The 16,447-nt window shown below is 48.9% G+C and overlaps 1 protein-coding gene across 3 annotated transcripts in view; it reads left to right on the top strand.

Moving 5' to 3' along the window:
- Positions 1-421: 421 nt before the first annotated feature.
- DDR1 (discoidin domain receptor tyrosine kinase 1) overlaps positions 422-16,447 on the top strand; it is a 34,404-nt gene continuing 18,378 nt past the window's right edge. The window contains exons 1-3 of one of the 3 annotated variants that reach the window (XM_006034897.3): positions 422-805; positions 11,841-11,976; positions 14,574-14,676. In XM_006034897.3, the coding sequence (XP_006034959.2) occupies positions 11,901-11,976; positions 14,574-14,676 (179 nt within the window). In that variant the 5' untranslated portion in view covers positions 422-805; positions 11,841-11,900. Of the gene's footprint in view, positions 806-1,277; positions 1,410-11,840; positions 11,977-14,573; positions 14,677-16,447 lie in introns of those variants that run through there. The other 2 variants (XM_014525300.2, XM_025216996.1) reach the window with 2 other exon arrangements.

Genomic DNA, 16,447 nt, shown 5'->3' with positions numbered 1-16,447 from the left:
GTGGGGGGGTGGGGGGAGGGGGTGGTTACAACTCACTTTTTTTCCCCCTCTCAGCTGGACAAAGACGCGTGTGTAAGGGGACTTAAAACTCACTTTTTACCCTAGCCCGGGAGAGGAAGACGGGTGGATTTCTTGTCCCTGGCAGAGACTGGGAACCCCTTAATACTTTTCCACCCCGAGCGGGAGCAGGTGAGAAGGGACAGGCCTCTTCTTGCAGGTCTTGAGCTAGAAACAGGGAAGTGGGGAATTTTTCAGCTGTGATTTCTGAGGCAACCCCCCCGCCCCCATCTCCCCCTTCTGTCTTCCTTTTCTCTGTGCCTGATGGCAGCCCAGCCAGGCACAATGAGGCTGAGAGGCCCCTCTTGGGAAAAACTCTGGCGAACAGCTGAGAAGAGGAGGAGGCGGCAAGGGGGAGGGAGTCTGGGCTCTTTGCCTACACTTTGCCAGCGAATCCCAGCTCCCGGAGAAACAAGTTTATGCAAATCCTGGGGCTGGTGGAGGATGAGATCAGGGGAAAGCAGAAGCCTTCAGAACTGGACTCTTTTGCAGGGACACGCCAAAAAAAAAAAAAAAAAGCTCCTGGTTTCTTTCTCTCTCTCTCTTATTGTGCACAACTCCTTGGATTTGGAGGGCTGGGCTTTGTGGGTGCCAGTCCTCGAAGACTCGCTGCTGGGAAGACCTCGCTCCCCGGCTCCGAAACTGGATTTACCAAGTGGCTTCAAACCTGGGCTCCTGTCTCGGGGACTTTTCTCTTTCTCCCGCGGATTATATTTCCCCGTAAGACAAGCAAGGAGGGTCAGAGAAGGTAATTCGCTTGGGATGCATTTTCCATGGGGCGGGAGAGGGGAAGGGGAGGCGGTGGAGGGGAAAGAAAAGGGGATTTCCCGTCTCCGATTTTCTCGGCTCTTAACTTGGTGGCTGTCAATGGCATGAGGCCCATTCTCTCCATGACCTTGGTCGAAATCCAGAGCGACCCCCAGGGACACAGGCTGGATTCTGAAGTCGGTGACCTCCGAGTAAACCCAGAGTGATCCCTGGGGTGCTCCCCGGCTTCTTGATCTCAGCGAGGCCGGCGTAGGCCTGAGATCGGAATCCGACGGAGACTATTTCAGGTCTGGCTCCAGGCACCGAAGTTTGCAGCCGTCTCGGAAAGGTTCGGCAGGCGCCAGGTATAAGCTCTGACCTGAGCCATTTTTAACCCGCCCCATTCGGGGGCTGTCTCCAAATGGTTTCCTCCTCATCCCGCTTTCAAACCTTCACTCTCTCCGACCCCTCTCTCTCCCATGAGACCCTTCCCCTTCAGCCAGCTGCTCCACGAGTTTACACGGGTGAGACTCATCATCTATGCAGCCTGTGAACCATAATAACAGTGAATCGATCACTCCCGGCCATTGAAATCGCATTAGCAGGTAACGTGATTCGGCCTGGATGGACACGAAGAATTATAGTGGGTGATAATTAACCATGGGAAAGACCACACAATGCCAAGGCCCCATGGCCATTAGCAAAAAGGAGAAACTAATACCCAGCAACGGACAATTCGACATTTAAACAATGGGGAATAGCAAGATCTACCGCTGTTGCTGTGAGAGGTAAAATAAAAATAAAAATAAAAATAACAGCTAGTCACTAGAGGGAGTGAAGTTAAGTAATTATATCTGCTCTGATGTTTGAGGTGATAAATGTGGTCATAAATAGCAGAGGCAGAGCAATTATGCAAATTAGTGTTAGCATTGCTGCTTTTTTTATTGTGGATTACAGTAAAGCAGATAACACAAGAATACCACTAATTATGAAGGCAATTTGGCAAAAGATTCATGTATTACCCACACAGTCAAACAATAAATATAACAGAATATATGACAAGTAATGAATAGGATATGATATGATGCAATGTATAATATAATGTAGTACAGCATAATAAAATGTTTCCATAATAGTATTAGCATTCTTAGAATATATTCTTAATACACACACGCTGATGTAAGTATGTATTTAAGTTATATATTAATGATATGCACAGAGCTGTGATTAATTGTATATTTTAGATGGTCACAGTTACTCAAAATAACAGTAATAGTAATTAGTAGGTAACTCAGACCTTCTGAATAGAGCAGGATATAAATCAAAATAATAATCAGAATCATCATTATCCTTATTGAAACTATAAGAATTAAGGCAATTTTGCTAGAGATCATAGAATTACACACCAGACTTTGTGATTAAAAACAAACACGTTTCAATAATATTAACAGCATTGTTGTTATAAATCATAAATACACATATACACACACATCTCCAGATACACACACACACATATATACACACATACATATAGACACATATGTATGTATCCATACATATATATACACATATTCATATAGAAACACACACATATAGACATATGTACATACACACATACAAATATGTATACACACCTGTACACATACACACATATACATATACACATGCATACTAACACACATATACACACCCAGATACGTATAGACACGCATTTGTACATATACAACATGCACACACACAAATACATACATATATATACATATACACACGCATATATATGTACACACATACATACACACACACATCTATGGCTCCATATTGTTAAACTATGCACATCTGGCTATATAGGCAAGGATGCATTATTCGTATAAATCATATATGTGATTGGATGCATGATTATAGGTTATTAATCAAACTATATTTGATTATATATATGTTTTGATATGACACCTTATTTATTCACATACTCCACTAACCTTTCCCCCAAAAACTAGCAATTGAAAATTGAATTAGGAAACTGTAATGGTTTGGTTAAAAGGAAAAGAAATCCCTCTTTTTCCCCCCTGCTTCATTTGTACTTCCCAAAACAAAGGTAGGTGTCTTCTTCGGGGGCAGCGGGGTGTTAGGTAGTTAAATACATTAATCACTGCATGCGTTGCAAGTTGTAGTAGTAGTAACGATGCTAATGCTAATAATGATGATAATAGGAGTGTGAATACAAATATACTGGGTAAACTAAACAACATATAAAAAGTAAGGCAGTCTTACTAAAACTAATGCAGTGACACCCAGGGCTATACAATAAAGACAGGGATCAATAGAAATAATGTTAGAAATAACATAGCATGCTATTAGTTATACAGAGGTATTAATTAAACTTGGGGCCCTGTGGCACCAGGCGCTGTACACATACACAGACAAAGAGGCAGTTTCTGCCCCAGCTGAGATTGGGATCGCTCTGTGTCGGGCACTGCCCACATAGCTCCTGCCCCAGTGGATTTTCAATCTAAAGAGACAAGACAAAGGCTTTGCAAGGGGAACTTTTCAAGCAAGGGACACTGACTTGTCCCCAGCCAGTCACAGAGCCAGGGATAGGACCCAGGTGTCCTGGTATCTAACCTATGCCCTGCCCACCAGTCTGCAGTGATATACCCCCATCATCATCATCATCATCATCATCACGGAGAAACAGAACAGAACAGAACAATATAAAACAAGTCAATTAATAACCCATCATATACTATAATAGAATATATTACAAGTAATAAATATGATACAATATGATACAATGTATAATATCATATAGTATAGTATAATAATACAAGTAATGAATACCATATGATAGATATAATGTATAATGCAATTAAACCATAATAAAATAGAATATATTACCAGTAATACATATGATACAATACAAGGTGTAATGTACTATACTGTACTATATTATTATAAAATATAATACTACAGACAGTTTGATGGGTAATGCAATATAATATGATACAATTCAAATGATAAACCGTAATAAAATAGAATAGATTACAAGTAATAAATATGACATTATATGATACAGTATATAATAAAATACAGTATACTGGTAATGCAATACAATAGAATATTTCAAGTAATAAATATATGATATCATAGATAAATATCATATATGTTAGGTATGCGTAGTGCAATATAATATGACACAATTTAAATAATAAACCATAATAAAATGCAATGGACTAAATTACAAGTAATACATATGATATATTATGATACAATGTATATTGCATTACATTGCAACCAAATACATTACATTTCATTAGAATAGAATAGAATAGAATAGAATAGAATAGAACCACTGCTATAAGGACACCCATCCTGACTTCATAAACTGCAGGGAAATTCCAAGTGAAACAAAATCAGACTCCCTTGACTCAAGCCAGGAGTTTTGATCCACATAACACGATTTCATGCAGACAAGGGACATATTTATGTGAACTGAAAGGCTAGGATATGCAGGGATTTGTAACCGACCTTTGCCCAGGCAGGAGGTGTGTGGGCGGGATTTGAAATTCACATTTTTAGCCAGCAAGAAGAAGAGAGAGGAGAACAAGAAACATCTACAGCAAAAAAAAAAGAGTAGGGACCAGGGTCTGAAACTAATTTTCCCCAAGCGAAAAGGGGTGAAGGAGAGGGTTTGAAATGTACTTTTACCCCTTAAGATTGTGGCAGCAGAGGGAGGCTCCAAGCTCACTTTTCCAGGGAGTCCAAGGCCTAGATCAGTGCATACCACCTTTTCTGTCTTGCTGCCGGAAGTAGGACATGCAACAAAGGCTTGAAGTTGCAGCCAAGTCGGTTTAGATTGGATCTCAGGAAGAACTTGTTAGGGCAGGGAGGTAGTGGAATAGATGCCTGGGGAAGGTATGGACTTTCCATCACTGGAGGTGTTCAAGAAGATGTTGGACAGCCACTAGTTGGGAATGATGTAGGTGTAAGCATGCTTATGTCTTACTATGGGTATTTCCCAGGCTTCTGGGCTCTGCTAGTTCCTCCCTGTCCCCCTTTCTGCTACGTGTGTCAGAGTGTTTCTAATTGTTCCCCAGAGGCATTGGATGTTGGCTGCAGCCAAGGGTGGGGATTTTGTTTGGGCTGTGCTAGAGCTCCTGTTGGGTAATAAAGCTGGAGGCTCCTGGCTGGAAGGTCTTGCCTCTCCATTCAGGGTTAGCCAGATGCCATATTTGAGATCAGGAAGGAATTTTACCCCGTGGGCAAATGGACTGTGGGGAAGTTTTGCCTTCCTCTGCACCAGGGAACATGACCCCTACCTGGGATCTCTTGAGTCACAACCTTTTAAAGAAGGAAGACACTGACTGTTGTGGTTCCCCTGCTTTCCCTGTGGCAGGGTCAGGTGTGATGTCTTGTGTTGTGTTAGGGTTGATAGTGGTCTCACGAATAGTTTAGAAGATGGATTTATATAGGATGGTTTGGATAGGGGTGATCCTGCCTCAGGCGGGGGGTTGGGCTAGATGCGGTCCCCTCTAACCCAACTTCTCTAGGAGTCTGTGATTCTCAGCCAGGGTTCCTGGAGATCCTTCCAAGGGTGCCACGGGTTGCCAGGCAATGTTAGCATGGTTAGGTGTGCAAACAGGATTCACCAGACAAACCCAGAGATTTCAGAGAGGAACCCATAGTGTCAAAACCATTCTGACCTGTTGTGGCCTTTCTGAGCTCTTTGCACCAGAAGAATCTAGTATTTTTCTGTAGCCAAAAATTAGTGAAAGCAAAGAGCTGGCATTTTATAAAAGTGCCTTGAGTCTTAAGTGCAGTGCCTTGAGTCTTAAAAGGCTGAGTACTGCTGGACTAGATGCTGTTTGGTTTCAACCGGGGTCAAGTGCTTCTGGAAGTCTCGTCCAGGCACCTAACTTTGCCATTGCAGTGTTGAAGTATCCATCAAAGTCCTCATTACTTCTAAACATGGTCATAGCAAATGCTATGGTTGGGTAATGCTGCTCTGAACGATTGTTCAGGGGCAGAGGAGTGTATGTGTTGCCTTGGGAGTGTCAGGGGCCTCTTGAATACACATACGCACACAGAAACATATGTACAGACACACACATGCATATACATATGCACTACTGTTGTTAACTCGTGTCATTAATCTCTCTGTCTCCAGCCATCAACCTAGCTATCCAACTATCTGTCCCTCTGTCCATCCCTTCACCCATCCATTTTCAGGTCTCTTTCTCCATCCATCCATCCTGGAAGACCCCACTTCCAGCAAGGCTCTTCCCCACCCTCCAGCCCTGTCAAGAGCTCTGGGGCATGGGGATGGTGGGAGTGGGGACTTTAAGACTGCTCGGGCTGAGGAAGGCTGAACCCCAGCCTCCCCATATCCTAGGTGAGGGCGGGGATGTGGGCAAAGGACACAGGCACCCCCCCCCCCAGGCCCTTCTTAACACCCCCACAAACCTGGGTTCCTTGAAGGAGGCACATTGGGATGGGGAGCCAGTCTCGCCACCCTGCCTTACCCTGGGGCCAACACAGGGCTCCAGGCATGCAGGAGGCAGGTCCCACTCCTCACAACAGGCTGCGGGGTGTGATGGTTGTGTTTTGAAGCATGGGGATCCTCCCCGCAAGCTCTCGGGGCCAGGTCTCCAGCGAGAGCCTGACCCTGAATCCAGCATCCATCCAGGAGGGCCTGGCTCCCGCACCACTAGGGCAGAGCGGGGCTGGGCATGTAGGCTGTGGGGTGGGAAGGGACTGGGATGGCTTGAAGTGGGGAGTGGGGAGCTCCAAGTTCAAGGTTGGGTTTTTCTTCTCACTTAGTGGGGGGGGGGGGTGACACTGTCCCTGTTGTATGGAAATGTGTGTGGTTGTGTATGTATGGGGATGTGTGTGAGAGAGATGCTGCCCCAGTTGTCTGAAAACGTGTGTGCAGGTGTGTGTGTGTGTGTATGTGTGTGTGATTAGCAGGGGGACACTGCCCCCATTTTACGGAAAGACAGCCAGTCTTCCCTCTGTGTGTGTGGGTGTGTGTGTCCATCTGTCCATCCGTCCCTGGGGCTCAGTCTGTCCCAGCTCCTGGCTCTGAGTCAGAGCCAGGTGGTTGGATTTGGCTGAGGGTTAATGATATGCCAGGGGCTGGCGTTGACTGGAGCTGGTCACGGACCATCGGGTTGTATGTGTGCGTTTGTGTGCGCGTATGTGTGTCTGTGTACAAGGGGGGTGTTTATATACAAGGGGGGAGTGTGTGCATATCTACAAGAGGGTGTGTGTATGCACAAGTGCATGTGTGTGTACAAGGGTGAGTGCGCCTGTACAAAGGGATGTGTTTGTATACAAAGAATACATATATGTATATGCAATTGTGTGTGCACCATCGTGTGCATATAAAGGTACATGTATATGTGTGTCCAAGGGTATAGGTGTGTATGTACAAAGGGGTGTGTTTGTCTACAAAGGGTGTGTATGTATACAAAGATATGCGTATGCAAGGGTGTGGGGACTCCATAGGTACAAACCCGTGTGTGTGTGTGTGTGTGTGTGTGTGTGTGTGTGTGTGTGCAATCGTGTGTACAAGGCTTCATGTGTACATTCAAAGGAGCATATTTGTACACAAGGGTGTATGTATGTACAATTTTGTGTGTACAGTTGTCTGCCTACAAAGGCACATGTGTTTGTGAGTGTACAAAGAGGTGTGTTTATACACAAGGGTGTGTATATATGTATGTACAAAGATATGTGTATGCAGAGGTGTGGGTATTTGTGTGCATACAAGCCTGTATATGTGTGTGTGCAAGTGTGTTTGTGTACATATATTTATGTGTATACAACTGTGTGTATACAAGTCTTCGTGTGCCTATATAAAGGACTGTGTTTGTACACAAGGGGCTGTATGTGTCTATACAATTGTGTGTGTGTGTACAACTGTATATCTACAAGGGGATGTTTCTATGCACAAGGGGTGTGTGTGTGTTCATTTAAAGGGGTATGTGCATGTACATGGGGGATCAAATATTTGTATCAAGTAGTGTGGGTGCGTACAAGCCTCTGTGTGTGTGTGTATGTGTATACAAGAATCTGCATGTGCATGTATGTGTGTGTGTATATAACTGTGTTTGTGCGGGGGGGGGGGGGGGGGTGTGCCCCAAGCCCCCCCCCACCCCCAGTTCCACCTCAGGCCATTGGGCTGGGTCTCCATAGAGCCCTGGGGGCAGCAAGGTGCTGAGCTAAGGGAGGGGGAGACACAGTTCATACATACATACACACACACACACACGCACATGCTCAAAGACATGCTTACATGCTCATGCACACACTCATGCTCACACACTCTCACACTTTCACTCAGACATACACTCCCTCACACACTCACTCACTCTCAAGCGCTGTCACTCATAGGCATGCACACACGCAGAAGCTCACATTCTCACACTCACATGTGCACACTCTCACACATATACACTCTCACGCTCACACACACACACTCACTTTCAGACCCTCTCACTCACATGTACACCTGTACACACTGCATGCACACACTCCAACACACAGGCATGCATACACATGCTTACACTTATACACAGACTCTCTCAGACACTCTCGCTCACATGCACACTCTTACTGACAGGCACAATCACTCTCAGACACTCACTTGCACACATACACACACATGCACACACTTGGCTACACACGCATATGCATACCCGGCCCTGCGGGTGCCTCTCACTCCAGACCCACAGCTCAGCAGCTGTGCTGCCCCCACAGTGCCCTGCTGGTATTTGGCTCTGGGCGACCCAGAGGCCCCCGGGAGCTGGGAGAGAAGCAGTACATGGAGCAGAGCGCCCAGGCCTGGAATCCCAGCTATGAGCCGGGAATGTCAGACGGCCCCAGGCGGGTGCCAGCCCCATACCCCCCACCCTGCCTGCAGCCCCCTGTTCTGCTGGTGCCCCTCACTCCCAACCTGCTGCCCCATGTTTGCCCCCCAGAGTGAAGGAGGGTGGTGTGGCTGGCTCCCCAGCCCAATGTGCCTCCCTCAAGGAGCCCAGGTCTGTGGGGGTGTTGAGAAGGGCCTGGAGGGGGTGGCGGTGTCCCTTGCCCACATCCCGGCACCTCAGTCCCAACTCACAGCCCCCTGCCCATCCCCCTGCCCCCAGACCCAAGCTGGCACCCACACCTCACCCCCAGCCTGTCAGCTGCTGTTTACCCGGCTGCCATAAAAGCAGCTGCCAGGAGGGACATTCCAGCCGTGCATTGTGGGGCCAGCTGGGCTGCGGGTGCCCACACCCCCCCACCACTGCATGGAGGGGGGTAGAGGGGGAGTCCAGCTGGGCCTGGCAGCACTGGGTAGCAGAGACTGCAGGATGGGAGTGAAGGGCACTGCTGGGCTACAGGGAGGGCCATGCTGTTTGAGTGTGTGTGTGTGTGTGTGTAATGCTGGGTGTACATGCCACACGCATGCTGTATGTATGTTCCATGGTCTGCCCAAGTGTGGAGTGCGTGTCTGTCTCTGTGGTAAACACAACATGTACATGCTTCACGTACGTGTATGTGTGGGTGTGTAAAGCAGTGAATCCACATGGTGTGTGCATGTGTGTATGTGTACTGCAGCGTGCACCTGTGTGCGGTGTAGCACATGCATTCTGTGTGTGTATGCAACACAGTATACAGGCAGTCCTCGACTTACCACATTTCAAATTACATTTTGCGCTTACAACATTTATAAATTGACACCCTGGTTCAACTTTCTGACGTCAGTTTCGACTTTACCACGCTTGATCCGACGCGACACCAGCGAACAAGTTCACTGCATGGCCCACCTCCCTGCAGATCATCTGTCCAAACTTCCTTGGACACTTTCTTTAAGAAAGCAGACAAGACTCCAGAAAAACCTGCAGCCAAGACTCCTGAGAAGACGCCAGCCAAGAGCCCTTCAAAAAGTCCAGCAAAGTCACCTCAAAGAAGTCCTTCCAAATCAATATGATTGCTATTTACAATACAAATACATGAATGTAGCTATATTACTCATCTATAATTGATTCAGTACAAAATTCTGGGTTATTTTTGGTGAAAATAGGGTATCGTGCCTTGGTTCAAGAACCAATCCCCCATTTATAACATTGTTTCCTGTGGGAAAATCAGTTTTGAGTTACAACGTTTTGACTTAAGTTGCAATTTTAAGGAACCAATTGTGTCGTAAGTCCAAGGACTGCCTATATATATGTATGTAGCATCCACTATGTATGTATGTTAAATACAGCGTGCACATGCAGTGTGGTATGTGTGTGCATGTGCACATGTTAAATGCAGTGTATACATGTCGCTTGAATGTGTGTATGTGTATATAGACAGCATGTGTGAGTGGGAGTCTCAGGCAGAATATCCATGCAGTGTGTGCGTGCAATGCAGTATGTGCATGTAGTCTGCATGGTGTATATATGTCCAGTACAGTGTACATATGCAGCATGCTGTGTGTATTAAATACCATGTGTACATGCTGCATGTGTGTGCATGTGTACACATGTGTGTGGGTATATAAGGTCGTGGGTACCTGCTGCAGGTGTGTGTGTAGTGCACATGTGCACCTGTGTGTAATGTGACACAATGTAATGCTGTGTGTACATGTAGCATGATGTATGTATGTTAAATACAGTATGCACATGTAGCGTGGGGTGTGTGCATAGCTGTGTATTAAATGCAGAGAGCACCTGCTCCATGTTTCTGTTTGTGTGTTTGTGTGTGTGTGCGCGTGCAATGCATAGCATGTGTGTGTATGTGTATGTATCGTATAATGTGTACATGCAGTGCATGTGAATGTGCCTGTGGGGGATGTCAGGTGGTATATCCATGCAGTGTGCATGTGTAATGCATCATGTATGTGACTATGTACTGCAGCCTGTGTGTAATGTAACAGATCCATACGGTGTACGTGTGTGTGTGATGCAGTGTATACATGCAGCATATGCATATATGTGTTTGTGCATCTGTGAGTGCATAAAACTGAATCCATGCAGTCTGTGTGTTTGTATGTGTGTACATGCCTATCTACATGTACACATATGTTCATACATACACACAGAGTATGTGGGTACATAAGGGAATATACTCATGCATGGGGGGGCGGGGCGGGGCGGGTTGTTAGGCCAGTTGTACATTCAGCTTCTGTGTGTAACGCAGTATGCCTGCACATGTGGGTATAATGTAGCACATGCATGTAGTGTGTGTGTGTGTGTGTGTGTGTGTGTGGGTAAAGCTGCTTGTACACACAGTGTGTGTTGAGATGTGTGTACTGCAGAAGGCAAGCACATACTTGTGTAATGCAGTGCACACACGTTGCCTCCTGTATGCTGGATCTATGTTACATACAGTGTGCACGTGCAGTGTGGTATGTGTGTGTGCCAAAGGCTGCGTGCACAGGCTGTGTGTTTGTACAGGGAGCATGTGGGAGTATGGGCGTGTGTGTTTCGGGAATGTGGTCACCATGTGTCCCTTCCAGCTGTCCCCAGGGGGAAGCCGTGACAATGGCAGGAAGCCGTGATGCCTCAGCTGGGAATGCGGCTACTCACGTGTCCGGAATACCCAGCCTGGGGGAATGTCCCTGGCATGGGGAGGGGGCAGGATATCCCAGTCCTCGCCTTCCCCTGCCCTGCCCCAGAGCTGGTCGCATCCTTTCTAGGTGTCAGGCTGTCCTACATGGCTGTTTTCTGCCAGTCACATCCCAGAGTTGGCTGCATTAATGTGCTATGTGGGCCATGCAGCTGCTGGGCCACTCTACGCAGCTGTTTTCTGCCTTCCTCTCTCCAGAGCTGGCTGCATCTCAGTGCTAGGTAACCAGGGCAGTAGCTGGGCCTGTTCTATATGGTTCTTTTCTTCCTGCCACACCCCAGAACTGGCTGCATATCCATACTACATGACCCATACAGATACTGGGTTGTTCTATATGGCTGTTTTCTGCCTGCCATACCCCATAGCTGGTCGCACCTGGTACCGTGTAAGCTGTCTGTGCTCACTACTCCACTCTTCACCTCCTCTCTCTTTCCTGTTTCTAGGCATGAAGACACCCTTGCTGGCCTAACCTGGCAGGAGGAGCCAGGACCCCTGGGGGCGTGATGGTCCCCATAATCCTTTGCTCCCTGCTCTTGGCATCTGTCGGAACTGCGGAGCTGGAGGGGCATTTCGACCTTGGTGAGCCTGGGTTACCTGCTTGGGAAGGTGGGAGAGATCCTTAGCTCAGCTCAGCTTAGCACCCCCCCACACACACACATGTGTGTGTGCACATGCACACATTTACACACGCACCTCACAGACGCCCTTCCCCGAGCCTCAACCACACAGATATGTGGGATGCACATGGGCTGGTGTGAGAGCCTGGGCTTGGTACCCACACAGGCTAAGATAGACATGATGCCCACTCTGCACATGCTAATGCATGCATGAGGACAGAAGAACATGCTTTGTACATACTAACACATACATGTGTGCACATAGGCCCCCTCAAGCATGCTAAGACAGACATAGTTCATACCTTTTATAGGTGAGCACAGGAGAATATGCTTTGTACGTGACACATGCACACATACACACACAGGCCTCATCAAGCATGCTAAGACAGGGACTGTGCATGCCCCATCTCATGCTAGCATATGTAAGCATGTATGACCATGCCTTGCACATGCACACACACTCATATCCACACAGGCCCAGTCTGCACATACCAACACATATGTGAGCACATGTGAACACGCTCTGCACATGCACACACATTGTCAAGAAGGCTAAAACAGGCACAGTGTCCACTCCACACATACAGGTAAGCCAGGGGCAGGCAATTATTTTGGGTGGAGGGCCGCTTACTGAGTTTTGGCAAACCACTGAGGGCCGGATAGAATGGCTGCATCCAGCCCCTGGGCTGTATTTTGCCCACCCCTGATGTAAGCACACATGAACATGCTTTGCACAAGCCAACATGCCCTGCCAAACACACTAAGACAGACAGGATACAGGACCCAGTACATGCCACCACATGGAACTGTAAGTGAACATGCTCTGCATGTGCTAGCATGCAACCAGATACACTTCATATACGTGTGTGTATGCACACACACGTATACATGCATGGGCATCTGGGGGCCTGATCCCAGCCTGGCTGGAGAGTGTGGAGCTAGCGCCTCCTGGTGTCTGGACCCAAGATCACCCCCATACTGTCTGCAGCCTCACACCTACCAGGGGCCATAGGGGATGTATATGGGCTGGTGGGTGGTGGGAGAGGGTTTAGAGGAAGTACAGGGAAACAAGTGTAGTGTAGAGGACCAGAGGGGAGGTGGGAGATGGGGGATCTTTAGGGGGTTGGTGGGATTTGTATGGGATCTCTTGGGGTCAGGTGGGTTATAGGGGAATCTATAGAGGATGGGTGGGATACATAAGGGGTAGGGGCCAGGTGAGATAAAAGGGAATCTATAGGGGTGGATGAGATATATACAGGATCCATGAGGCTGGGGTAGGCTATAGAACTCGATAGGAAGTGGGAGGGCTAAATATGGGTTGTCTAGACACCATGTGGGCTCCAAGAGAGTACATATGGGGGGGATACAGATGGGATCAATTAGGCTTAGGGGGCTATAGGAAGATCTATAAGGGGTGGATGTGATACATGTGGGATCAATGAGGCTGGGTGGGCTATAGGGGAATCTTCAGGAGATGGGTGAGATACATATTGGGATGTATAGGGGCCAAGTGGGACTATTGGGAAATCTGTAGTGGTGGGTGGAACACATAAGGGATCAGTGCAGCCCAGGTGGTCTGCAGGAGAATCTATAGAGGGTGCGTGGATGAGATACATACGGGATCCATAAGGCCCAGGTAGGCTATAGAACTCTGTAGGGAATAGGTGGGGTGCATATGGGTTGTCTAGGGGCCATGTGGGTGCTAGGGGAATCTGTATGGGGCAGGTGGGATACATAAGGGATCAATGAGGCCCAGTGGGCTATAGGGGAATATATAGGGTGGGGGAGGGATACACGTGGGGTCTCCCCATATTTATTCCCTGTATACAGATACATATACAGAATCTCTCTGTATAGGGCTTAGAGGGGCTTGATTCTTCAACAGGACCTTTCTGGGCTATAAGGAAATGTTGGGGGGAGGTCAGAAGAAGGTTAACATGGACTATAGGAGAATCTGGGTGTGGGGCAGAGGAAACTATAGTAGATGTATGGTTCTATAGAGGCAGGATGGACTATAAGGGGATATGTAGGAGATGGATAAGATATCTAGGTCTCTAGAAGGGCTGTAGTAGAATGAACACAGGATGGGTGGAGTCTATAGGAGGCTGAGGGATCCATATGGCAGTGCATAAGGGATGGATAAGATCTGTAGGAGTCGTCTGGGATCTATAGGGGCCTATCAAAGCTGGAAGAGCCATGTGGGATTGAATAATGGGTGGCTGGAGTCTGTAAGGGCTGGATAGGATCTATACAGCCTGAGTGGGCCATATGGAAGTGAATAAGGGATGGATGAGATCTATAGTGGCTGGGTAGAATCTACAAGAGCCAGGTGGGCTATGTAGGAGTGAGTAAATGTTGAATGAGGTCTCTAGGGGCTGGGTGGGATTTGTGGAGAGCTATAGGGGCCAAGTAAACTATAGAGGATGCCAAGAGCCTGGTTGGGGTCTCTAGAGGCTGGGTGGGATCTGGGAGGTGGGGGGAGAATGCAAATAAGGGATGCCAAGGGGCTGCTCCTTATTCTCTCTCTCTCTCTCACTCTTCTCCCACCCCCTCCACCAGCCAAGTGCCGCTATGCGCTGGGTATGCAGGACCGCACGATCCCCGACAAAGACCTGTCAGCCTCCAGCTCCTGGTCAGACTCCACTGCCGCCAAGTACAGCCGGTGAGGTACCCCCCACTCCTATCCCTGAAACCCATAGGTGGAGGGAGAAAATATTATTTGGGGGTGCTGTGTACAAACACACAAACACACACACACAGCAGGTAAATCTGTGGGGGAGAAGGGGCAGGAAGGGGTGGGAGGGGGTGGGGATCAAGGCCCCCACAGTGAGGGAGGGGCAGGGGTCCCTACGGTGAGGGAGGGAGTGGGACAGGGGTAGAGGCTAGGGCGAATGGGGCCCTGAGGACAGGGTGGCTCACAGTGGTGATTTGTAGGGGGTGCATGTGGGTGCACGTGCACCCGCTGAGAGTTCTGGTGCACCCCTTGTCAGGCTGTGCTCTCTGTTTAAGTGCTGGTGCCCCCCCTGTGAGCACAGGCCAGGGAGCGGGTCCGCCAGCAAAAGCGGCTGCACCACTTCCAGAAGTGGCCACGGGACTTCTGGAAGTGGCGCAGCCACTTTTTTGTGAGATCAGCCACGGGGGGGACTGCCCCTGGTCAGTGAGATCGGCCATGGAGGACACCCACCCCCAGGTCGCTGACTGGTGTCAGGGGGGGGCACGTGTCACCCCGACTCAAGAGGCACCAGTTGCCCATGGTGGCTCATCAGACGGTCAGAGCCCCAGTGGCTCCTCCAGAAGCATGGGGGGGCTCTCGCCACTGCTCACACCCCAGGGGAGGCATGGGGGCAAGTGCCCCCCAGATTTGTGTTCAGGGCAGAGTTGGACTGCTGGTGCAGGCTGGGGCTCTGCACCCCACTGCCACTGCCTCCAGAGCTGCATGATGTACCTTGTACCATGTACCTTCTGCCGTCAGGCTGCGCCACGTTCCATGCCTGGTCAGCAGTGGCAGTCACGTGGCGTTGTGGGGCACCCAGGGCAGCGGCAGTGGGGTGCAAAGCCCCAGCCCTCAGCAGCAGCCCTTCTCCGTCCCACACACAAATCCGGGGGGCACATGCCCCCGTGCCTCCCCTGGGGTGTGTGCAGTGGCAAGAGTTGCCCCCATCTGATGAGTTGCCCCCTCCTCAAGGCCCCATTTGCCCCAGTCCCTGCCCCTGCCCCACTCCCTCCCTCACCATGGGAACTTCAATCTCCTCCCCGCTACACACACATCCAAGTCCCTTCCCCTTCACAGACTAAGACATGCCTGCCATGCTGGGCAGTGATTCACATACCAGGCTGCAATCCTGGCTGCCTGTCTGAGTCTGTGTGTGCCCCTTTCCCTCCCCACCCCACCCCACTGCAGCCGCCCAGAGCCTGTGCCTGGGCTGCCCTGCGGGCCTACCCTCTGCTACCACTGTCCTGCATTTGTGAGGACTAAGCCCTGTTAGCCCCAGCCTTCCATTGCTGAAACCCCCACCCCAGAGCACAGCTGGTGAGGGCCCCTCCCTCCATCCCTTTGCCAGCCTCCTCAGAGCCCCAGAGTAGGCCAAGATGTGGCTATAAACAAGCCCAGTCCAGTTTTTATGGGAAGCTGTACAATAACAGTGGGGTGGAGGCAAAATGCAGGGGTGGCCTGGACCTTAGGTAGAGAGCCTAGCATCACAAACCAGCCCCAGGGCTTATGGAGACCCAGCCATAAATGATGGTCTCACATGGGGCCTCATTTTTTACAGCAGACCCCAGCAAGGGCAGTTCCAGGGGAGGTGCAATGTTGCAGTTGCACCCGCTTTGCTTCCTACTCCACCTGAAGGTTACAGCCAGTTGGTTTAGATATCACCCATTCTTTATACACTCTCATATGACCCACGCAGCCTGGATAGAAATGCCACTGCCCA

The sequence above is a fragment of the Alligator sinensis genome, unplaced genomic scaffold (assembly GCF_000455745.1).
Source record: "Alligator sinensis unplaced genomic scaffold, ASM45574v1 scaffold1378_1, whole genome shotgun sequence".
NCBI classification, from domain to species: domain Eukaryota; kingdom Metazoa; phylum Chordata; order Crocodylia; family Alligatoridae; genus Alligator; species Alligator sinensis.
This window is presented reverse-complemented; position numbering and strand designations above follow the sequence as displayed.